This window comes from Muscardinus avellanarius (genome assembly GCF_963383645.1).
Source record: "Muscardinus avellanarius genome assembly, chromosome: 14".
NCBI lineage: Eukaryota > Metazoa > Chordata > Mammalia > Rodentia > Gliridae > Muscardinus > Muscardinus avellanarius.
In genome coordinates, this window is record NC_137800.1 from 34,158,909 (window position 1) to 34,185,264 (window position 26,356).

Genomic DNA, 26,356 nt, shown 5'->3' on the forward strand with positions numbered 1-26,356 from the left:
GGCCTTTACTTCATTAATTGCATCCTTTATCTCTTTTTGGCTCTCTCTGAGTTCTTTTCGAAGCACCTCTATTATTTCTACAGTTATTTTCCTGATTTGATCTTCTAGAAATCTCTGATTTTCTGTTTTATCGGGTTCTGATGTTGTGGGGTTGTGAGCATTCATTGCTCCAGTATTATTCCTCTTTCCCATGATTTCGGATGTTTGTGCCTTCTCTGGGTTCTTCCCTTGGGTCACTATGACTTCACTTAAGGTGCTCTGGAACTCGAGTCAGTAGTATCTCAGACCCCACTACTCCTTTATTGGGTTGTTTCACAGAGTCTCCGACCCAGAGAGTTGATAGAGGCTGCTTTAGACTGTGGGGGGTGCCAGGTTGCACGCTCTCCTATGGTGTGATATCACTGCCACCGCCCCTCTCCCACTGGGTCAAGTCCCAGTGAGTACAGTACTGGGATTTCTCCTCTGTGGCCCGCAATTTGACTCACTGTTCTTGAGTACGCAGATGTAGCTGTACTGAATTCAGTGAATTCGGTGCTGCTGCCGCCGGTGGCAATATGGCGCCGCTGCTACGCCCTCGGCTATGGGGCTGGCGTTTTTTTTCTTGGTTTTGATTTCCACTCTGAATCCCTGCAGCGTGTGCTGAGCTCAGCCACTGGGAGCTTTAGATGCTCTCTGCACGGAGAAATCCCGCGTGGCTGTTCCGCAGTGGCTCCCCTCGGCTTGCTGTGGCCGTCCCGTGAATTCACCTGTGCTGCCGGCAGTATGGCGCTGCTGCCGCGTCCTCAGGCATGAAGCCGCGTCCTAGGGCGTGAGGATCTCCTCTGTGGCTCTGTTCTCAGTCCGCTTTCTCTCTGGAGCCTGGTGATTTTTTTTTGTTTCTCTGGTGATGTTGTTTTCTGGCTTTGAAAGGCGCTGATTTTGTGGTAATGGAGATTTGTTGTTAGCGGGGCTCTTAAGCCCCGCTTTTCTCGGTCGCCATCTTCCCGGAAGTCTCCCTCTATCCAGCTTTTAAAAATTTATTTGGATGGTAGTATACAATAATCACAGTGAATCACTTAAGAATGATTATTTTTATTTTTTTTTTGTGGAATACGTAATGAATTTATTTTTTGTTTTGTTTCTTTTAAATCTGTTCTTTCTGAGGTATTGTGGAGGGAACCTAGAAGTATTCCACCTCTGAGCTATACCAACAGCCCCATTTTTTATTTCTTATTTTTTGAAACAGTGTCTCACTGAGTTGCAAAGCGCCTTACTAAGTAGCTGAGGCTGTTCAAGAACCAAGATCTTCCTGTCAGCCTCCCAAATGCTGAGATTACAAGTGGGTGCCACCATACCTGGCTTAAATCTGTTCTTATATTAAAAGTTTTAACTGAGCATAGTGGTACACATTTGTAAATGTAGTAGTTGGGAGGCTGAGGCAAGAGGACTACAGGTGTGAGGCCAACCTCAGCTAATTTAGGCTCTCTGCAACGTAGTGAAATACTGTTTCAAAATAAAGAATAAAAGACATGGCTGAGGGTGTAGCTTGGAGGTGGAATTTTCCTGGGTTCAATCCCCAGTACTGAACCAGGCGTGGTGGCGCACGCTTGTAATCCCAGTACTTGGGAGGCTGAGACAGTAGGATTGTAGGTTCGTGGCCAGCCTCAGCTACGTAGTGAGGCCCTACGCAACTTAGTGAGACCCTGTTTCAAAATAAAGAATAAAAAAAATAGAGCTGGGGGTGTAGCTCAGAGGTAGAATGTCACTGGGTTCCATCCCCAGTACTGCCAAAAAAAAAAAAAAAAAAAAAAAAATTAAAAGCAATGCTCTCTAATATCTTTAGGAATAATACCACAAAAAGGTCTTATTCAATATTTGTTGGTGATGGCTTGCTCCTGCCCTTGTGCAGATAGATGATATATTTTTTGAGAAACAACAGCTATAGGAACAGCATTGATTTCTTCCAGAGAGGTGAAGTGAAATGGAGGAGTGGAAAGCACTTGGAAGTATTGACTTAGTTCTTCAAAGAACACATACAGGCCGGGCATGGTGGCCCGCACTTAGCGTGGTTTGCGGACAGCCTCAGCTACTCAGTGAGGCTCTCTGCAACTTAGTGAGACCCTGTTTCAAAAAAAATTAAAGAATAAAAAATAGGGCAGGGGGTGTAGCTCGGAGATCAAATGCCTCTGGGTTCCATCCCCAGACCTCCAAAAAAGAAAAAAAAGAAACCCACACACATACAATAAGTAATGAGTTGTGAAACATCTGTGTAATAAGTAATAGTACACCATACACACACATTATTTTGACATAAATACAAATAGTAATTTCAACAAATTATTGCCTTAATCTCTTTTATTTTACTAAAAGAAATGACTTTTTTTGTAGAGAAAAAATTTTCTTCCTGAAAATTTCTAAAAATTTAATGAAGTTGTGTGTGTGTGTGTGTGTGTGTGTGTGTGTGTGTGTGTGTGTGTGTTTGTGGTGTCCAGGATTGAATATAGGGCTTGAACCTGTTAGAATTGTGGTTTCTTTAAAGTTAGCTTTTAATTTTGTGTTTCCAATAAAACAATATATAATAGGTTTATTGCTTATCATAGGTAAAGGAAAACCAAATGTCACAATCTCTTAAAGAGTGGGAGGGACTAATTTTGATAATATTTGAGTTCATTTAAAACCTGTTGTGATTCTGTCATTGTAAACAAAGAGTTCAGTGGAATATTTGAGATGCATAAGTATTTCACTCACACTTTTGTACTTAGATAGATAAAATTTAATTTTCTTCCTTGAAAGTAATATTTCGGAAACCAGAGGCCAACCTAGCCATACTGGCTCAACAGAAATACGCTCTCAGGATGCCAAAATGAGAACACAAAGTCTCTCAGCTTCCCTCCCACCAACTGCATTCCCTTTGTTACCTAAGTCCACCTGCAGGCCTTTCTCTTCTCAGTAGAAGTATTCTTCTGGACCCCTACCTCCTGCCCTCAACCCTGCAGATAGCTCCCAAACACTTTTCCATCTTACCCTTCTCTCCTGTGTGATATCTTTACCAGTTGCTTCCTGGCTTTAAAATTGTCTCCCACCATTTTTAGTGAGACTGTTGTCTTAATCTATAAATCCTGGAAACTGCTAAAGTGAAATTAAACCCCAACTGAAAATTTACAAGCAACAGTAAATTTCTCTCCACTCCTTCAAAATGAGCCTCTAACCCAAATCACTTACCAGCTATGGTCCTCTCTCTTCCCTTCACAAGCCACACTTCCTGGAAGCCACAGTTGGCATGGATTTTACTTCGTTGTTCCCCATCATCGCACAGAAGCCACTCTTGTCAAGGTTCCCTGAGACCTGCAAATGATCAAAGCCATACAATACTGTCATGTCTCTTGCTTGTAACTGTGGGTTGTTCCTTCCTGCTCTTTACTCCTTTGGATTTTATGACACTTTCTATTGGGATTTCTTCTTCACTCTCTGACTGCTCTGTCAAGGTTTCTCTCTCTCCTGCCCCTTATTTACCCGTACCTGCATCAGGACCTCTCTAGTAGTCTGCTGTTTGCCTCCTACATATCTTCTTGAGTGATAACTTCAGTTGCTTCCTTCAGGCTACTGGCTGCCAGATTTGTCCCTAAGACTTCCCAGAGTTCCATATGGCATATATTTGATTCCTTACTGTAGGTTCCCTCCCAACCTTCTTCACAAACTCTATTTTCCTCTCCTACTCTGCCTGGCAGAAGGATCTAGCTTCCTTGGTTTTCTGCCTTATTATTTTTTTTCTTTTGGAGCTGTTGGTCTAACGCCAGAATTTTGCCTAGCCCACAGGCCTTCCCTTTTGACCAACTTCCACACACTTCTGGGGTTGGTCTATTCAGTGCTCTTGCTTCTCAAAGGCCTGCCCAGCCATCCATCCCCAGACCTCACAGGTCCCCACCCCACTCCTGGATTAAGTGATTAGGTGCCTGGTGTGGACATTTATGTAATATCAGCTACATAGGAAATTTTTAAAAGCTTGTTTATTAATGGTACTTGATGTTACATTTTTAAAAGTATCATTAAACAAGGGAAAACATTTTTTTTTTTTTTGGTGGTACTGGGGTTTCTGGAAGCCCTTCTACCTCTGGACTACACCCCCAGACCTATTTTATATTTTTATTTAGAAACAGGGTCTCCTAAGCCAGCACGCACGCCTGGCTTCGAACCTGCGCGATCCTCCTGTCTCCGCCTCCCTAGCACGGGGATTACAAGGTGCGCCACCACGCCCGGCCATTTTTTAAAAGCACACTCGGCCATTTTTTAAAAGCATGCCTGGCCATTTTTTAAAAGCCTATTTATGAGCCGGACGTGGTGGCGCACCTTGTAATCCCCGTGTTTGGGAGGCGGAGACAGGAGGATCGTGCAGGTACAAAGTCAGCCACGCTGGCTTAAGAAACCCTGTTTCCAAATAAAAAGTATAAAATAGGTCTGGGAGTGTATCCCAGAGGTAGAAGGGTTTCCAGGAACCCCACTACCACCACCACCAAAAAAAAAAAAAAAAGCCTATTTATGGCTGAGCATGATGATGGCACACGCTTGTAATCCCAGTGCTTGGGAGGCAGAGAATGGAGGATCATGATTCGCGGACAGCCTCAGCTACTTAGTGAGGCCTTTTGCAACTCAGTAAGCCCCTGTTTCAAAAAAATAAAAAGACTAAAAAATATATATGTATAGGGCTGGGTTGGGGGTAGCTCAGAAGTAGAATACCCCTGGGTTCCAACCCCAGTACTGCCAAAAAAAAAAGCCTATTTATATTGCATTTTAATTATTTGTATATTTTTCTCACTAAATTGTGAGCTTCTTGAGGACAGTGACTGCATCTTTTATTTCCTTGGGTGCCTACTTTAATGATTAACTCTCAGATGTTACCAGGGACAGGTATGGTGGCACATGCCTGTAATTCCAGTATTTGGGAGGCTGAGACAAGAGAATGAGGCCCTCTGTAACTTAGTGACCCTGTTTCAAAAAATAAAAGTCAAAATAGGTTGGAGGTGTAGCTAAGATACAGAATGCCCTTTGGTTTAATCCTCATTAACACACACACACACACACACACACACACACACACTCTTAAAAGGAAGAAATAGCTTATTGTTTAATTCAGAATAAAAGCTTTTTTAAAAAAATAAAAGGAGCCGAGTGTGGTTGTGCACGCTTGTAATCCCAGCATTTGGGGGGCTGAGACTGGAGGATCACGGTTCACGAACTGCCTCAGTTACTTAGAGAGGCTCTCTGCAACTCATTGAGACCCGGTTTCAAAATAAAGAATAAAAAATAGGGCAGGGGGTGTAGCTCGGAAGTCAAATGCCCTGGGTTCTACCCCCAGACCCGCAAAAAAAAAAAAAGGAATTAAAGTATATTTCAAATATAAATTATGCTTCAGAAAGAACCATTCTGAATATATAAAAACTTGATTATCAGAATGTAATTTTTTAAGTCTACCACTTTGCTTTAGTGTAGTAATTGTAACCTAGTGGCCTGATAGATTTACTATGCCCTAAAATATCCAAATTACCCGCAGCAAGTAGTTTATTCACCGAAAAGGATCGGATCCATCATCTCATTAATCTTCAAGACATTCCTGTGAAGTAATTTAGGGAGCAAATGGTATTATCTTCTCATAACAGCTGGCCCACACATATGTTGTGTTTTTGCATTATACAGTTTCAGCATTATTTTCTCTTTATTTAGATAAAATATGTAATAAGGAATGTTTGGCCATATTTCTGTGAAATACTATGCGGTATTTAGAAGAAAGATTTGACCTTGAAAGTGATAGTTACTCATATTTTAGGTTTTTTTTTTAATGTTAGCACTCATGTATTCACCTTTTAGTGAGTATGTGTGGTGTATGAGTATAGACATTGATGGGAGAGGTTTGCTCTACCGAGAAGATAATTATGAGGTACCATATATAAGGTTTTGATATTATTACAGAAAGAAATCACATGTTGGTGGAGTCAGAATTGTATCATAATTTTTCTTATTTTTGTTTTCTAAGTGTTGTTTGCATACATGAAACTTCACAGATGTTGTGTGTTTGTAGTGAATTTTGACAAATGAATATTTCTTTGTAACTCCTACCCCAGTAAAGATACAGAATAGTTTCATCACCCCAGTAAGTTCTATTCTACCCTTTCCAGTCAGCTCCTTCCTCCTGCTGCACACAGTGTCAGATTTCTATTACCACAGGTTAGTTTTGTCTATCTTAGTTCTTAATATAAAAGGACTGTGTTCAATTTGGGGATTGGATTCTTTCACTTCTTATGTTTTTAAGTAGTCTGCCACTGTTTCAAACAATAGCAACGAAGGGTAGTATTTAAGTAAGTGTATTTGACAAAGAACCCATAGCCAGAACATAAGAATCCTGGAAAATTGATTTTAAAAAAGACAATCCAACTTAATAAAGGTAATTTGGCACTTCACAAAGCTATAGCAGTGACCTTGTTCATATTCATCAATGATGTTGTTTATATGGTAGTATATTCCTTTTTATTGCTGAGTAGTATTCTACTGTATGGGAAAACTGAAGTTTTTAAAATCTATCTGCAGTTTTATTTGTTTCCCGTGTCTTTCTGTTATGAAAAGTCTGATATGAGCATCATTGTAGAAATCCTCTTTAAATTTGTGGTAAAAGTATAAAATTATTTAGATGTGTGTGTGTGTGCATGGGCACTGCTGGGGATTAAACCCAAGGCTTTGTGCATGCTAGATAAGAACTCTGCCAGTGAGCTACATTCCAATCCATTAACCATTTCTAAGAATGCAGTGCATTAGTGTTAACTCATTGCGTATTATTGTGTAAAAGACCTCTAGAAGTTTTATAGCTTGCAGAAATAAATTCTCTACCTATGAGAAAACAACTCTCTTTTCCCTCCTCCTTTTTGCTCTTGGCAATCACTATTCTTTCTTATTTTAAGAGTTTGACTACTTTAGATAACCTCGTCTGTTTTAAAAAATAAGTATTTGTCATGATTTACATTATGATATGAGACTATAATGCACCAACAAAAGCATATTAAAAATAAGTATTTGTGTTAAGATTCTTCCACATTGTACCATAAGCCAGGATTTTCCTTCTTTTGTAAAGTTCTATAAGCTTTTTTTACCCCCTTTTTTGTGGTACTAGGAATTGAACCCAGGGACATTCTACCTCTGAGCTACACTCCCAGCCCTATTTTTTATTCTTTATTTTGAAACAGGATCTCACCAAGTTGTGGAGGGCCTCACTAAATAACTGAGGCTGGCTGAGAACCGATCCTCCTGTCTCAGCCTCCCAAGTAACTGGGATTACAAACGTGCGGCCACCACACCTAGATTGATGAGCTTTTTTATGGTTCTCTTGTAGGTCTATAATGTATTTTATTTACCTATTTGTCCGGTGAAAACATTTATGATGCTTCCAACTCTTGGCTGTTGTGAATAATGCTTCAGTGAACATGTTTTCTGTGTATTTGTGTGTCCTGACCAAGAAATCTTCCCAGGTTGTAAAGTTATTCTCTTGTAAAGCCTTTCAGTTTCAGCTTTTATGATTGGTATGTGATCCAATATGAGGAAATATTTGGCATGAAGTACAGTAAGGGTCAAGATCTATGCTGGGCATGGTACTGCATACCTGTACTCCTAGATACTCAGGAGGCTGAGACAGGAGGCTTGCCTGAAGAGTTTTGCTAAGCAAACCTCTGTATCAAAATAAAATAAAAAGAGATAGGAATATAGCTCAGTGGTAGAGCACTTGTCCAGTATGTGAGGTCCCGGATTCAATCCTCTATACCACAAAGGGGGGGGCAGTATGTTTTTCCAAGATAAGTTTTTCTTTTATATATTTCAGGCTGTTCCAGAACCATCCCCCCACTGGGAGGAATTGAATTGGGGTGCTTTGCCACTGAGCCATATCCCCAGCCTTTTCTTTATTTTTATTTTGAGACAAGGTCTTGCTAAATTGCCAAGGCTGGCTTTGGTCCTCCTGCCGCAGCCTCTAGAGTAGCTGGGATTATAGGCGTGTGTCACTATGCCCAGCTCAAAACCATTTGTTAATATGATTTTTATTTCCTCATTGAACTTATTTAGTGCATAGATTAAAATCATGTAACTGTATATGTATGTTTATAGATTCTCTATCCATTCTATTTAACTGTTTCTCCTTATTCTAGGACTGTACTGTCTGAGTATTGTGACTTTGTGAAAAGTGTAAAGTCAGGTAGCATAAATCCTTGGATTTTATTTTTCTTTTTCCAGTTTACATTGGTTATTTTAGGTCTTGTGTATTGTTGAATTCATTTTAGAATCAGTGTGTTAGCTTCTTCAAAAGAGCCTGTTATAAGCCGGGCATGGTGGCGCATGCTTGTAATCCCAGCATTCGGGAGGCTGAGACCAGAGGATCCTGGTTTGCGGACAGCCTCAGCTACTTAGGCCCTCCACAACTTAGTGAGACCCTGTTTTAAAATAAAGAATAAAAAAATTGGGCAGGGGGTTTATCTCAAATGCCTCTGGGTTCCATCCCCAGACCTGCGGGGGGGGGGGGGAGCCTGTTATAAGTTTCTATAGTATCTATAGACAATTTGGAAAGAATAGCCATTATGACATACTTATAAGCATTGTATAAAATACCATTTATTTGCATTTTCTTCAGTTTCTCTCTCAACTGAGTTGCCTGGTTTTCAGAATATAATTTATATTTTGATTTTTCATTGGATATTTTAATTATTTTTTATTTGGGGGGAATCAATTTTAAATAGTTTTTAAAAAACATGTAGCCAAATTAATTAATTACTCTATTGCCTCATTCAAGATAAAAAAATTTCTGTCACAGGAGAAATTCTTTTTCTCCTTTGTAGTTAGCCCTTCTTTTTGGATTTAGTTAGCTGATATTTAGTTGAAATTTTTGTGTCTAGTTGGGGAGGAATATTGATCTGTCACTTTTTTCTCCAAATATATTGTCAGATTTTTTTTCTGCCCCAGAATATGATTAATCTTGGTGAAAGCTCAGTGCCTATTTCCAAATGTTAACTTTGCAATTTTTAAGTCTTTTTCCATCTAACAAAAATTTAATTTTAGATGTTATTTTTTAATCATATGATTTCCAGTTATTTTCTAATTTTGCAGTTTTCAAATATCTTCCTGACTTTTTAGCTGTTATATCTGTGGTTTCCTGGAGATTCTTTCGTGTGTGTGTGAGTGTGTGTGTGTGTGTGTGTGTGTGTGTGTGTGTGTGTGTTACTGGGAATGGAACCCAGGAGTATTCTACATTTGAACTATACCTTTAGCTCTAATTTAATCTTTATTTTGAAACAGAGTCTAAGTTGTGAAGGGCCTCACTAAGTTGCTGTCAGCCTCCCAGGTACTGGGATTGCAAGCATAAGCTACCATGTCCAACTCATATTTGTCATTTTTAAAGTTCTTGCTTATTATTTCCAACTTTTTTTTGGTGATACTGGGGTTTGTGGAAGCCCTTCTACCTCCGGGCTACACTCCTAGACCTATTTTTTTATACTTTTTATTTGGAAACAGGTTCTCTTTTAAGCCAGCGCAGCTGGCTTCAAACCTGCACGGTCCTCCTGTCTCCGCCTCCCAAGCACGGGGATTACAAGTGTGCACCACCACGCCGGGCTTTTATTTCCAACTTTTAAGTTATTTGGGGACCTTTATATAATTATTATTTTTCTCTTAATCTTGGTAACAGATTCATGTTTCTCTAAATGTCTAGTAACGTTTTACTTTAAATGAGACATTGTTGATTATAGGATATAGACACTGATTTTCTTATCTTCATTTAGAGATACCATTTTGTTCTGTCAAGTAGTTCCTTCCTATGTTTTCTTAATTCTATTATTGAACTCCTTTAGGAAAGTTTTTTTCTATACTTTTCCACTCTAAAATATTTACTAAATTCTAAAAACAACTTTTATCTCTTTGCTAAGAATAACTTTCAATTCATTTTATAGCATTTGCCTTACTTCATGGTAGAGCATGGTTGTAATAATTGATCTAATATCTGATTATTATAATGTCTGTGTTATCTCGGGCTTGACTTAAGTTGATTGCCTTTGACCTTGAAGATTCTTTTAGTTTTCTTGATTCTGTATATGTCATGTAATTTTGGATAGTATCATGGGCCTCTTAAATATTCTGTTACAAGACTCTGGCCACACTTAAAACTTTTGGAAAGTGTATACTCTATTTATTTATTTTGGTAGGCATTTGATCTGATTAGGTATAGGTGGCAATTTCTCTTATCTTCTGTGGGCTCTTGTTCTAAGGTCAGTTTGATTTTGAAGGTCTTGACACACTGTTTTGGTCTGCATTGCTTTTCCATCACCCAGCAGTGACCTGTTTGGTTGTCTGCAGTGTTGTTGAATTCTTAAATTCTTTGTGATGTTTATCAGTAAGTTCAGGGGAAAGCACATACACAGATTTAGAGGCTCCCTTTCTCAACTCTGCCTTCTGTGTCATCTTTCTGCCTAGTAAACCAATGCTAAAGCCTTCTTGCTTTACTTAATACTTTTGTGAATGCATATATCCCAGGACAGAGAGGGAGGAAATGAACCCGAAGTGTGTTGGTACTGCCACTGTTGCCTGGCATTTCTGGGATTGTCAAGAGAACTTTGTCCTGCAAAAATGCCTTCCTTTCCTACCCTGTGACAAGAAAGTGGGTTTGTTTTGGGTTTCTTTTTCTGTCTGAGCCCATTTGCAGTCTGATGTGAGAGATATTAGAGGCATAAAACAGAAGAAATAGAGAGCTCACTGAAATATGGTTGTTTTGATTTCCTTCCCACTCCTCCTTGCTCTTACTTTTTAGAGTCTCCCTTTGATTGTCTTCTGTGTTCTATGATTCCTTGTTATAATCAGTGGAAGAGGTGGGATGTTATGTGCTTACTCCATATTACTTTGATGCAAACTCCTCTCTATTAGCTTTGAAGCCATACATATTATGCTGAGATTAGATGAAATTTTCTCAAGTGTTTATAATGTTTTATATGGACTTCTTTCATTTAGACAGAAATAAATTTTGGACCCTTGCATTGCATCTCTATCTTATTTTAGCCTTTAAATTTTTTAGGCAAATAAAAAATTTCAGATATTTGATAAAACATTTAGATACCCAAGTAAAATCCAATATTGTGGTAGTGATATTAACTTCTGAAAATGTGATAACTTACATATTCCATTTATTTCTCAAATTTAGGTACTTCTCCAGCATCCTTTTCTTCTACCTAGATAGAGATAGATGGTTGTGCCTTTGTTTTTGAACCTGTTACTTCAGACTTTTGCTCCTTTCTCTCCTCATTTGACTCATTTTTCTTTTGATGGTCCTTAAATTTTGCCATTTCCCAAAGGTGTGACTTAACCCTGTCCCTCAGCATGCTTTCCTTTGTCTTCAATAGTATTTTCTTTTGCAGTTACTATGCAAATCATTCTCCTGTTTATATTTCAGCCTCAAATTATCTTAATCTTTTGTCAAACTTTCTGAGTGATAAGACATTTCTGAATTTTGCCTTCAAAACTACTTAAAAAAAAAGCACCAACTAGGATTTCTTAGCTTTCCCTTTGATTTTATTATTATTTTTTAAAGATTATAGCTCTTCTGGGTACTAAATTGAAAAAAATTAGAATCCTCCTGTCATTCATTTTTGTTTATAAAATCATTCTGTCATTTATTTTTGTATGATTTTTTTTGTGTGTGTGTGTGTGGCGGTACCAAGGATGGAACCCAGGGACATTCAGCCTCCAAGCTACACCCCCTGCTCTATTTTTTATTCTTTATTTTGAAACAGGGTCTCACTAAGTTGCAGAGGGCTTCACTAATTAGCTGAGGCTGGCTGCAGACTGCAATCCTCCTGTCTGAGCCTTCCAAATGCTGGGATTACAAGCATGTGTTACCACGCCCAGCTTGATTTTTTTAATCTATAAAATAATGTGTATTTATTCCTTTTATCTCTTTCCACTACCATTTTTGTAATTGAAACTCTAATTACCTGTCTTTTGTTCCTTTCTCTTTTGCTTTTATATCAATTTTATAAAAGCAATAGTGCATCTGAGAAAAGTAGAGAATGTAGATAAATAAAAAAGAAAAATTACCTGTATTTACATGACCTAGAGTTAAACTAAATATTTGAATCTTTTGATGTGTATCCCTCTAGCCTTTTTCATTTATACACATCGACATACACATGTGCGTGCACATCTTTGTGCAGTTTTTAACACCTCAAGTGGGATTATATTTATATTAGTGTTTTATGAATTGCTTTTTTCATTTATAACTTCATCACAAGATTTCTGCCCCATTTTATCAACGTTTGATAGAAGAACCTCCTGTTTTTGTCAGATGTTTCTTAGATAGTTGAGATCCTTTGTGTTCTTAGAAACCCTCTGTGGTACACTGTTGCTTACAAAATGAGTTTCATAGTTATTAATGGGGTGGGGTGGGGTTGGAGGAGGTGTGAGAACATACAGTACAATATGGAAAGGATAACTCTTGCACTGGTAGAACAAGGGACAACGCTTGGGTAGATGAATGAAGCTGCCCCCTAGGGCATAGCAAGTGTTTCCACCTGATAACCCTGAGGACAAGTGGGTCAGCTGAGCTTGGAGAAAGAGGGCACCAGGCAGGGTTTAGGAGTGGAGAAGGAAAAGCTTACTGGAAGAAGGGCGTACACAGGTAAAGCCAGAGACCTTCAGAAGCTAGAGAAATCAGTACCTCATGAAAGAGATCCAGTGACTGAGGGAATGGTGAATGATTGCTGGAGAAGTGGGGGCGAGGACTGTGTCCTCTTATCTGTTAATCTTTCAAAGCCCTATTTAATTGATACCTCTTCATGATAACATGTTTTTAGCCAGAAGAAACTCCTTGGTCTCTAAATTGGCATGGCTTGTAACCATGCTCTCAGAAGGGCTTCATTCCAAGTATAATCATTTTTTAAATCACAATTTCTTCTATATTTTATAAGTTTCTTAGATGGAGAAATAATGCCTGAACATCTTATGTCCCCTAATTGCTTACAGTAGATGTTTAACTATTGTCTGTAAAAGTAATAAACAGTCAACAAGTAAATACAGCAGATACTTCATAAAAAGGAAGAAATAGAAAGTTACTCAAATTCATTTCTTTCATCTTTCCTGAGCACAGCAGGAAGAATAGTAATATGCATTATAGACTAAAATAAAATTCCTATGAAGAATCTAATGTTATCTCCCATGATAAGCTCTTGTATTCCCCATCTGTAAAATTCCACGTCTATAAAACTGATGGAATGTGAATTCCCTTGAGATGTGATATTTTAATACTATGTAATATATTCTTTAATATAATAGACAACATACAGATTACATTGCATTACAATATAGTGATCTCTCAAGGCCAGTAGGTCTTAATAAAAAACACTATATTTGTATAATACACTTTCTTTGAGTATTTACATTTAATAAATATTCTTTTCAAATCTATTCAGCAAATAAAATTGATGGAAATGAAGCACAGTCATGTTTTATGAAGCCTTCTTTTTAAGGTGCCTTTGGGAACCCTCTTGTAGTTTATATTTGAATTGTGTAATATTTCAGAAATATAAATGTTTCCTGCTGAATCTTCTGTAACATACAGCTAACCCAGTCTACTAGAGTGTTTCTGCTGATATATCCAAAACGAATGCTGATTATTATTGCACAAAATGCTGATCGTTTGTTATTGTTATCATTATTACTATTGTACTTTATTCATTTAAGTGTCAGTGTTGCCGTCAGTGTTTTGTGGCCTTTTAGCTGTAAATAAATATTTTAGCCAGAAGCGGTGGTACATGCTTATTACCCCAGCATTCAGGAGGCTGAGACAGGAGGATCGCAATTCGCAGACAGCCTCAGCTACTTAGTGAGGCCCTTTGCAACTCAGTGAGACCCTGTTTCAAAAATAAAGAATAAAAAATAGGGCAGGGGATGTAGCTCAGAGGTAGAATGTCCTGGGTTCAATCTCCAGTACTGCAAAAAAAAAAAAAAATTTTTTTGTTGAAAGTGTATCATTCCTCAACATGGACAGAAATATGATTAATCAAAACTTCCAAAGATACTGAGAGAGAACTAAGAGTACATACTTGCTACAACTATTATAATTTAAAAACATTTCAAGTTTTTATACGCATTTTCAATTTGTATTGTATCTTTATTTGATTAGTTTATTTGTTATATGTCTCATCATAACAAATTATCCCAAAACTTAGTGATTTAAAATAATACTGTTTATCCTTTTACTGTCTCTGGGGGCCATGGATCCAGGCAAGGCTTAGTTGCGTCCTCTGGCTTGTTCTCTTATAAGCCTGCTATCAAGGAGTAAGCTTAAGCTAAGTTGCAGTCATCTTCAGGCTTGACTGGGGAAGGATCTGCTTCCCTGTTGACCCATACGGTTGTTGTCAGGATTCAGTTCCTTGCTCACTGCCAGCCATTTCTTGCCACTTGAATTTCTCCATGAGGCATCTTAAAACATGGCAGCTCACTTCATTAGACCTAAAAAGTCAGGAAGAGAGAGTGAGCACTCAGCACAGTCTTTTGTAATCTAATCTTATATGTCTACCATTAGAAGCAAGACACTAAATCTAGCCTATACTACAGGGGTGCGAATATTGGGAGGTGAAGATTATCAGGAGCCATCTACAGTTATTTTAAAACCATAAATTTCTATTTGTTATCCAGGCGTAGTGGTGCATACCTGTAATCCTAATACTTGGAAGCTAAGATAGGAGGATGAAGGCTTGAGGCCAGCCTCAGCAACTTAGTGAGACTCGCACAACCTGGTGCCACCCTGTTTCAAGAAAACGTGGTGGGGGTATAAATTAGAGGTAGAATACCCCTGAGTTCAATACCCAGTAACACACACACACACACACACACACACACACACACACACACACACACACACATCTATTTTTTTCTATTTCTATTTTCAAGAGTGAGTCCTCTTTCACTCTTGCATCCCTCTATTGCCACCCCAATATTATGATCCCACAAGGATATGAGTACCATCCTGGATGGTACTTTATGACCTGTAATGGACAAATTTTGTCTATTAAAAAATCTGTTACTGAAAATCTGTGTGCAGGTCTTTTTGTGGGTACATATTTTCATATCTCTTAGACAAGTAATAGATTGCTGAAAGTGTTTTCCAAAGCAATTACAGCATTTACATTCACAGTAGCCATGAATGAGAGGTTCAGTCACTTGGCATTGCTAGTTTTTAAATTTTAGCAATTTTCAGTAATGTGTGGTGGTATCAATTCACAGTTTCAACTTGCATTTCCCTGATGATTAATGATGTTGAGCCTCTTTTTGCCTGCTTCCTGGCCGTTAGTATTTAACTTGTGAATTGTCTAATCAAAGCTTTGGCACAATTGACAATACATGTGTGGGTTTATTTCTGGGCTCTGTTTATTTCTGTAATAGTTGTTTTATTCCACATTATTTTTATTTTATCATCTCTACCTGATCAAGTATGTTTCTATGGATTGACTTTTCTAACTATGGATCTTATTTTTTTTTCCTTTTTATCATATCTAGTAACTTTCTGGTAGATGTTGGAAAGGGTATAATTTTTTGTTGTTATTCCTGGGTACTAGGGTTTTTTTCCCACTTTAAAATAGAGATTTAGCCAGGTGTGGTGGCTCACGCTTGTAATCCCCGCACTTGGGAAGTGGAGACAGGAGGATCATGCAGGTTTGAAGCCAGCCTTGCTGGCTTAAGAGACCCTGTTTCCAAATAAAAATATAAAAAATAGGTATCTGGGAGTGTAGCCCGGAGGTAGAAGGGTTTCCAGGAACCCCAGTACCATCAAAAAACAAATAAACAAATAAAATAGAGTTTTATTTTCTACCCTTTCCCTCCCCTCCCCTTTGCTGGACAATCAAGTTACAACCATTTTATTCTTTAGAAGCTTGTTTTTTATGTATGTATGTATGTATGTATGTATGTATGTATGTATTTATTGCAGTACTAGGGATGGAACCCAGGGGTATTCTAACTCCAAGCTACACCCCCAGCCCTATTTTATATTCTTTATTTTGAAACATGGTTTCACTGAGTTGTAAAGGGCCTCACTAAGTAGCTGAGGCTGTCTGCAAACCATGATCCTCCTGTCTCAGCCTCCCAAATGCTGGGATTACTAGCATGTGCCACCAGGTTAGGTTCATAGACTTTACTCTATGTCTTGGTTAGTACCATTACTAGGGTGTAACCCTGTAGCAGTCTCCACTGAATTCCCCAGATCAAAGTTTACTGTGGCCTCTTTCCACTGGCTGCTTATAATTGTGCTTTCCTGTGTATGTTTGGGAATTTCTCCTTATGGAGTTCCTGTTGACCTTTGCATGGCCTTGTTCATTACCCCCCTATATTTGTGCATCTTAGTATTTACCCACAGACTTAATACAACTCCTCTGCAAATTTCTGAAACTTTCTTAATTTCTGGAACTTCTCCTATATTCTCTCTCTACAAATTCTACCTGTATGGCCTCCCTGAATCTGCCTCCTCACAACTCAGCAAGACCTCTTTTCTCTGCTGGGATTACTCCCAATTATACTGTCCAAAAAGGACTTTAAGGCAGAAACGTGGGGTAATCTTCATTTTTCTTCTTTCAGGGATCACAGACCTGCATTACCTTTTATCTAACATCTAAAAAACATTGTTTCATACATTGTATTCTGTTTTATAGTTATTGATAGTGTCCTTATTCCTGTACCATGCCCTCATCAGTGCTTTTTAAAAAAAACAACCATGTTTCTATTCTATGTAGCCTTTTGTGTATCAAACTCCAAGCATTTTCTATATTAAAGCCATCCTTTTATTTGTCTCAGGTTATCTACAATTTATATTTGGTGTTTGGCACAGTCAGGCATAGTATTCTGCTAGGGTCAAAATTTTAAGTTATGATACCATTTTTAATACTTTTATCGGTGTATTATAGTACAACATCAAATGTAGTTCATAGGGTTAGTGACATACATGCACTCAGCTCTTGGTGAATTTTCCCATCTACCTTCCCACACCCTCCCTTTCCCCATACAGTATACTGAGATTAGCATTGGTAATCTCATTCCTTTATTTTATTTTTATTTTAAAACACTTGTTTTCATTGAGTATAACATCAGAAAAGTATATAGATTAAAATATGTAAGTTGAACAATTTGGAGTGAACAACCATTTAGGTGTGACAGGTGAAAGAAATAGAAGATGATTGGCACCCACAAATCCTTCATGTTCTCTTCCTAGTCAGAGTCCTTCCTCTGCCAGAGATAGCTGTCACCCTAACTTTCACAAGATGGGGTTTAACACATGTCCGTAGACATTGGGAAGTCCCTTTACCAAACTGTACTTGCTTTCTTGTAGATTCACAAACACTGCTCATTTCTATCCCAGTGCTAGATACCAGTGTACTCCAGCTCCTTGGCCCAACAGGTTACAAACAAATAATTTGTCTATTATGAAATAAAACAGTTATTATGATCTGTATTCTTCAGTTTTCTTTTTTTTGTGTGATTGGTAGCTTCAACTACAGCTTTCTCACATGATGAAGAATGAGTTTTAACCTTATTCAATGACCATAATATGCTGAGAAGAACCCCATATAAGGGGCTGACTGGTAATTGAGGGGCCCTGGGGACTTCATGGAGGAGGCAGTGTGTGAGCAGAGCACTGGGTCTCTGACTTGGCTGCTCATGAGTGTCACCTGAAGAACATTTGAACTACGAGAGCCTGATTTCCACCCATAGGGATTCTAACTGATCTAGGAATTTCTTATGGGTCTCTAGATGATTCAAGTGTGCAAAAGAGCAGAGTCAATGCTTAGACTAGAGCATTCTCCTTAAACCGGGAACTGTTTGTGTGTGTGTGTGTGTGTGTGTGTGTGTGTGTGTGTGTGTGTGTGAGAGAGAGAGAGAGAGAGAGAGAGAGAGAGAGAGAGAGAGAGAGGAGAGAGAGAGATATTTTTGTTTTTAATTTCTAATCTACCATGGATAGACTGGTGTTTTGGTAAAATATAATAAAAATGAATTAGTAGGAAAATAAAAAACACAAAGAAATGCAAGCCCCAGTATTGTTAAACAGCTAGAGAATAACTGAATAAAATTGCTATTAAGATTTCAAAATGTTTATGCTTGATCCTCATCCTTATTGTGGTGGGCAGGAAACAGTTCATGGGCTCCTGGTAGTCTGTGAACCTGACCTGGCATGGTGCTGAAATAGAGGGCAGTGGTGCAGGAGCCCTATGTTAAGTGAATGGGAGCATGGGCCATGGGAAGTAGGTTGGGTACTGGAATAAATTGCTTGGCTTTTATTATGTAGGCAGTGGAGAGCCAGAAAATCAAAAGTTGGATCTGAGCCAGGCGAGTTGGCGCACACTTGTAATTCCAGGATTTGGGAGGCAGAGACTGGAGGATCGCAGATCGCAGACAGCCTCAGCTACTTAGAGAGGCCCTTCACAACTCAGTGAGACCCTCTTTCAAAATAACTAAGACTAAAAAATAGGGCTGGAAGTATAGCTTGGAGGTACAGTGCCCCTGGGTTCCATCCTCAGTATTGCCAAAAAAAAAAAAAAGGATCTGGTAACACCTGTATGATGCATTTATAGTAAGAATGTACTGTTGACAGGGCCCTGAAAATGAAGGGTGAGGAGGGGGGACTGGGAAAAATAAAGCACAAACTGTATCAAAATTTTGAAGAAGTCACTCCAGAAATGCTAATAAAATCTTTAGAGGATACAAGAATTAAAAGTAGCTAGTCCCTCAAGCATAAATAATCCACAAGGCATAGTTCATTATAAAACAAAATAAAACCCACCTAATATACTTTTAGAAACCACGCAGATCGAAGATCCAAGAAAACAATGGCGAGGGGAACAAGAGAAAATGCTCAAGGACTATCTCTCAGTGGCTCAGGATGCACTCAGGACACAGAAAGAGCTGTACCACGTGAAGGAGCAAAGACTGGCTTTGGCCCTCGATGAATATGTACGATTGAATGATGCCTATAAGGAAAAGTCGAGTTCTCGCACAAGCCGTAAGTACAGTGTGGCTGTTTAGGTTTTAGAAATGGAGATGGAATTGTAGATAATAGAAGTCCACTTGCACTTCTGTGAAGTTTAATTTTGAGCGCTTTTCCTTCCTAGGCAAGAAGAATTTCTCTAAGCCATAAGAGGTGAGGGAACCTTACAGACTTCTCAATAAAATTCCTTATTCTCCAATCCAGATAAAAGTACCCATTTAGGGATCATGCATACATTCTGTTTTTGGTTTTGTCTCTCATAAATTCTTTTTATTCATTTATTTATTGATGTATTAATTTTTACTTTTTCAGAATGAGGCAAGTCATTTGGCACTTTTTGCTGTTCTTATACAATATTTTTAGTGGGAGGAAACTGGAACTATTAGTTAGAAAAGTTTCTACCCCTTCCCCTCATTTGATTTACTTCTCTTTCATCTGACACATTGATAAGCTGGAGATGACCATGCTTAAATAAACAGTTATGATGGGCTCAGAAGTTGTATTTAAATTCTAAGTTCCTATATAATGCAAAGCCCTGATAAGTGTACCTGCAATATAATCCTCTAAGGATATAGTATGTATTAAATCTAGGAGAAATTAATTTATAATCTTCTTTCTTGAGTTTTAAAAAAATTATAGAAGTTTGAAAATTACTTTTATATTTAGGTGTCTGGGAATTGCAAAAAGAAAGTAAGTAACCATAGAAAAACCTACATCTTCTTTTTTAGAGTCAGTAAATTTTAAACTGAGAACTAGTTATACAGCTTCAAAATAATTAATCTTTATTTTTTCTCTTTTAAAAGTTTTCTCGGGATCTTCATCCAGTACTAAATATGATCCTGATATTTTAAAAGCTGAGATCTCCACTACTCGATTAAGGGTAAGACTGTTTTTATTGTGGGTGTATGTTGAATATATGTGTAGAATCTGGAGGCCATGGGTAGACTTTAGTGGTCATCTCCCATCTCCATTTATTACTAATGGGTGATCCCTTTCACTTTGTTTGAACAAGTTCAGTGTCTGGGATTGGGAATGTGTATTCTATTATTGGGTTTTGTTATTAGCAATTAGAATATTGAAGTAAAATTTGAGTCTTGATAACTTACTTTCCCTGTTGTGCTGAGTTTTGTCCTTCATAGCTAAGTTGTTTTTCATGAGGCAACCTATTACTTAAAGATGACTACAACTTGTGTGACCATGTCATTTCTTTTTGTTTTATTTATTTGTTTGTTTGTTTATTTTTGGTGGTACTGGGGTTCCTGGAAGCCCTTCTACTTCCAGGTTATACTCCCAGACCTATTTTTATATTTTTATTTGGAAACAGGGTCTCCTAAGCCAGCGTGGCTGACTTCAAACCTGCGCGATCCTCCTGTCTCCGCCTCCCAAGTGCGGGGATTACAAGCGTGCGCTACCACACCCAGCTTATGTCATTTCTTTTTTATGTTAAATGGTATTAGTTCCTCATAATTCCTTATACAGAATATTTTCTTGGTCTTTGCTCTATGTCATTTTGATCAAACTGCTTTTAAGCCACAATTTGTTTATCCTTGATTTTGGGGACCATGAAGGTTGTTTCCCAAACAAATTAACTTATGTAACCAATACCAAAGGCATAAAATAGATTATTACTATGACTGCAAAAGCTTCCTTATCTTCCCTCATCATCATTGTTCAGCATCTTCATCTCCCTAAAACCAGTACTCATTAATCTGCTAATTTCTTGCTTACTTTGAAATTTGTAAAACTTAAGAATGTTGATTCATATATATCCATTTTTACTGCTATATAGAGCATTCTATCTCACATAAACCGTAAATTCTTGTTTTTTTTCTTTCCTTTTTGGTATTGAGTGTTGAACCCAGGCTCATTCTACCTCTGAACTGGACCCCTGACCCTTCTTTCTTTCTTTTTTTTTTTTTTTCAGAAAAAAAAAATCTTCATATTTAGAGGCAGTTGATTTTTTTAAAATTTACTGGTACATTATAGTTTCACATCATAATGCAAATCATGTTGACAATGACATACATGTACACAGTACTTGGACCCCCTCACCCCCCATGCCTCCCCATTTCCCTCTTGCCCAATACCAAAGTATCCAGGCTGACAATGATATAGTCACATGTATACACATCGTCGATGGTAGTATTTCCATTAATGAATCTCAATCTTCCTCCTCCTCTACCCTTCCTCCCTGTCTCCAATCAGGTTTCTCCTCCATTATTTGGAGTCCTTCTGGTATCCCAGATACTCCCTGGCTTGTGCATATTAGAGAAAACATATGACCCTTCACTTTCTGTGATTGGCTAATATCACTTAACAAAATGTTCTTCAAGTCCTTCCATCTTCTTGCAAATGGCATAATTTTGTTCTTTATTGCTGAGTAAAATTCCCTTGTTAGTATTTCCCATAGTTCTGTAATTCCTTAATCCATTGATGGATACCTAGGTTGGTTCTATAATTTGACTGTTGTGAATTGTGCTGTTGTAAACATGGTTATGCATATATTATTGTAGTTCTCTGATTTCAACCCCTTTGGAAAAAGGAAACCCAGTAGTGGTATGGTCAGATCATTTAAATGTATCCATTCCCAGTTGTTTTTTTTTTTTTTTTTTTTGGTGGTGGTACTGGGGGTGGAACCCAGAGGCTTTCTACCGCCAGGGTATACTCCCAGACTTATTTTATATTTTATTTGGAAACAGGATGTCACTAAGTTGCTGAGAGTCTCACTAAGTAGCTGAGGCTGGCTTTGAACCTGTTCGATCCTCCTGTCTCAGCCTCCCGAGTGTGGGGATCACAAGCGTGTTCCACCACGCCGGGCTATTTCCAGTTTTTAGCAGCTGAACTAACAGGGTAGAAGAGTTCCTATTTCCTTACATCCTCACCAACATTTATTGTTTTCTATATGCTTGCCATTCTGATTGGGATTAGATGTAATCTCAGTGTAGTTTTAATTTGCATCTACAAATGGATAGCCAGTTTTACCAGCACCATTTGTTGAAAAGGCTATCTTGCTTGTGAAGCAGCCTTTAAGCTCAAAGAAATCGCACGGCGGGAGAAACAACAACGGTGGACAAGGCGTGAACAAACTGATTTCTATCGGGTAGTGTCTACCTTTGGTGTGGAATATGACCCCAACGCTATGCAGTTCCATTGGGATCGCTTCCGCACCTTTGCTCGACTGGACAAAAAAACAGACGAAAGCCTTACCAAGTACTTCCATGGCTTTGTGGCCATGTGCTGTCAAGTGTGCCACCTTCCCCCAGCCGCTGGAGATGAACCTCCAGACCCTAATCTATTCATTGAGCCCATCACCGAGGAGAGGGCTTCACGGACTCTCTACCAAATTGAGTTGCTTTGGCGCTTACGGGAACAAGTTTTATGCCACCCCCTTTTAGAAGATCGGCTTGCATTGTGTCAGCCTCCAGGTCCTGAATTGCCCAAGTGGTGGGAGCCTATTTGTCATGATGGAGAGCTTCTACAAGGGGCAGCCCGTCATGGGGTGATCCAAACAGACTGGAACATCATGCAGGACCCAGACTTCTCTTTTCTGGCTGCCCGTATGAATTACATGCAGAACCATCAGGCAGGAGCACCAGCTACATCCCTGTCATGCTGCTCCACTCCACTGCTACACCAGCAGTATGTCTCACGCACTGCCTCACCATTGCCCCTGCACCCAGATGCTCCTGTTGAAAAGTCACCTGAGGAGACAGCTGCCCAGGTCCCCAGTCTGGAGAGTCTGACTTTAAAGCTAGAGCATGAGGTGGTGGCCAGGAGCCGACCAACCCAAGACTAGGAACTACGAGTAGACCCCTCTGATACTAACCCTCTGGTGTCCCGGAGTGTTCCACCAGTCAAACTGGAGGATGAGGATGATTCAGACTCTGAACTGGACTTGAGCAAGCTGTCACCATCATCCTCTTCTTCCTCATCCTCATCCAGCTCCAGCTCCAGCACTGATGAGAGTGAGGATGAGAAGGAAGAGAAGCTAACTGCTGAGCTCTATGATGAAGAGAATCTTCTATCCCTTAATATGTCCCAAGATGGATTCCCAAATGAAGAAGGAGAACAAATGACTCCTGAGCTGCTGCTGCTGCAGGAAAGACAAAGAGCCTCTGAGTGGCCCAAGGATCATGTCCTGATAAACTGTATTGACCTCATCTGCCAGGCTAAACTCTCAGGGAAATGGCCTTCTGGCCGCAGGAGCCAAGAAATGATAACAGGAGGAATTCTGGGGCCCAGCAACCACTTACTAGACAGTCCCTCTTTAACCCCAGGAGAATATGGTGACTCTCCAGTCCCCACACCACGAAGCAGCAGTGCAGCTTCCATGGCAGAGGAGGAAGCATCTGCAGTCACCATGGCAGCAGCCCAGTTCACCAAACTTCACCAAGGCATGGATAAGAAAGAGTTTACAGTTCAGATCAAAGATGAGGAAGGATTAAAATTAACATTCCAGAAGCACAAATTGATGGCTAATGGAGTAATGGGAGATGGACATCCACTGTTTCATAAGAAGAAGGGGAACAGGAAGAAGATAGTAGAGTATATGGAGGAACGCAGAAAACAGAAATGGCAGAGGTGTAAAAAAAATAATAAGGCAGAATTGAACTGTTTGGGAATGGAACCAGTACAGACAGCTAACTCTAGGAATGGAAAAAAGGGTCACCACGTTGAAACTGTATTCAACCGGGTTTTGCCAGGGCCTATTGCACCTGAAAGCAGCAAGAAGTGGGCCTGTAGGACACGGCCAGACCTTTCTAAGATGATGGCCCTGATGCAGGGTGGAGGCACTGGGTATCTGTCTCTGCATAATACCTTTCAACACAGCAGTAGTGGCCTACAGTCTGTGTCATCTCTGGGTCACAGCAGCGCCACTTCTGCATCTTTGCTTATTATGCCATTTGTGATGGGTGGTGCAGCATCATCCCCTCATGTAGACTCCAGCACCATGCTTCATCACCACCACCACCACCACCATCACCGCCATCACCATCCAGGCTTGAGAGCCACTGGCTACCCCTCTTCACCAGCGACTACCACCTCTGGTACTGCCTTGCAGTTGCCACCACTGCAACCTGAGGAGGACAACGATGATGAGGATGAAGATGATGATGATTTATCTCAAGGCTACGATAGCTCAGAACGGGACTTCTCACTCATTGATGATCCTATGATGCCAGCCAACTCAGACTCCAGTGATGATGCTGATGACTGAAGCTCCAGCTTGGACCCCATTGCTTGGGTGGCTGCTATATTTTCATTTACTCTGGCCCTTGGACTATGGAAGAGTGGGAGGGGCAGGGGAGATGTGGGGAAACCCAGGACTCAAGGAGGTGAAAAGAAAGAAAGAAAACCTTGTACCTGATTACTCCCAATTTTGAGAGGATTGGGTGGGCAGGGGGACTCCTACAATAATATATGACCACCTCCTCATTTCAGGGGAAGAAAAGGAGACCAGAGCAGCTGGTGTACTCACCCCTCCCTAGGCACCTCCATTAACCACAGACTATGTAGCGCTGGCCCTAGCTTCTGGCAGAGCCTGTTCCTGGCCAAACTGTGGATACAGCTGGAGGGTCAGGAACTGTTACCTTCCTTCCCCTTGGCATTAATAAATTTAAGTTAATCCTTAAAAAAAAAAAGAAAAGAAAAGGCTATATTGCCAGGCATGGTGGCACACATTTGTAATCCCTGTACTTGGGAGGCTGAGACAGGAGGATTGTGCAGGTTCAAAGCCAGCTTCAGCTACTTAGGCTCTCAGCAGCTTCGTGAGACCCTGTTTCCACATAACATATAAAATAGGTTTGGGAGTGTAGCCTGGAGGAAGAAAGCCCCTGGGTTCCATCCCCAGTACCACAAAAAAAAAAAAAAGGCTGTCTTTTCTTCAGCATATGTATAATTGACTATAAGTGTGTGGATTTGTTTTTGTATCTTCTGTTCCATTTGTCTGTGTGCCTGTTTTTGTGCCAGTACCATGCTATTTTAATTACTATAGTTCTGTAGTATAATTTGAAGTCAGGAATTGTGATTCCTCCTGCATGGTTCTCATTGCTAAGAATTATTTTGGCTATTTGGGGTCTTTTGTTCCTCTATATGAAATTTATGACTGATTTTTCTAGGTCTATGTAGAATGATATTGGAATTTTGATAGGGATTGCATTGATTCTGTAGATAATAGCCATTTTGATGATATTATTCTGCCTACCCAAGAACAAGGGAGATCTTTCCATCTTCCAACATTGTCTTCAATTTCTTTCCTTAGTGTGTGTGGTTGTTTTTTTTTTTTTTTTTTTTTTTTTTTTGTGTGTGTGTGTGTGTGTGTGTGTGTGTGTGGTACTGGGGATGGAACCCAGGGGCATTTTACCTCCAGGTTACACCCCCAGCCTATTTTATTCTTTATGTTTGAAATAGGGTCTCACTAAGTTGCAGAGCGCCTCACAAGTTGCTGAGGCTGGCGACGAATCTACAATGCTCCTGTCTCAGCCTCCCAAGTACCGGGAATACAGGCATGCACTACTACGCCCAGCTCTTTCTGTATTGTTTTATAATTTTTATTGTAGAAGTCTTTTACTTCTTTATTAGATTTATTTCTGGATACTTTATTGGTTTTGAGGGTTTTGTGAAGGGAATTGTTTTCTGTATTTCTTTCTCTAGATTCATGGTTGGCAAATAGAAAAGCTATTGATTTCTTTAGGTTGATTTTGTATTCTGCTACTTTAGCTCTAATAGTCTTTTGGTTGAGTTTTTTAGTCTTCTGAATATAGGGTTATGTCATCTGTAAACAAAGAATTTTAATTCTTTTCCTATTTGAATTCCTTTGATATCCTTTCCTTATAGCTCTGGCAAGAGTTTTGAGGACTATATTGAAAAGGAATGGTGATAGTGGCATCCTTGTCTTGCTCCTGATTTTACAGAAAATTCTTGCAATTTTTCCCCATTTAATATGATGTTGGCTTTTGGTTTATCATATATTGCCTTAATAATGTTGGGATATGTTCCTTCAATTCCAGTTTTCTGCAATGTTTTTAACATGAATGGGTGTTGGGTTTTTTCAAATGCTTTTTCAACATCTATTGATATAGTCATGTGATTTTTGTTCTTAGTTCTATTTATTTGGTAAGTAACATGCATTGATTTGCATATGTTGAACCAGCCTTGGTCTCCTAGGATGAAACCATCTTGGTCATGGTATATAATTTTCTTGATATGGTTTTGAATGTGCATGCTAGTATTCTGGTTAGAATTTTTGCATCTATGTTCATCAGTTATATTGGTCTGTAATTTTCTTGAGGTATCTTTATTTTGGTTTTGGTATTAATGTGAAACTGGCATCATAAA

General features: G+C 39.2%; 1 protein-coding gene across 1 annotated transcript in view; it reads left to right on the forward strand.

Annotated features, from left to right (window-relative positions):
- The window catches only part of WWC2 (WW and C2 domain containing 2), a gene marked incomplete at its 3' end in the record, with an annotated part of 227,871 nt that overhangs the window by 94,694 nt on the left and 106,821 nt on the right, over nt 1–26,356 (forward strand). Inside the window, exons 3-4 of the mRNA XM_080710126.1 lie at nt 18,830–19,033; nt 19,822–19,898. Of these exons, the coding sequence (XP_080566252.1) occupies nt 18,830–19,033; nt 19,822–19,898 (281 nt within the window). The remainder of the gene's footprint in view (nt 1–18,829; nt 19,034–19,821; nt 19,899–26,356) is intronic.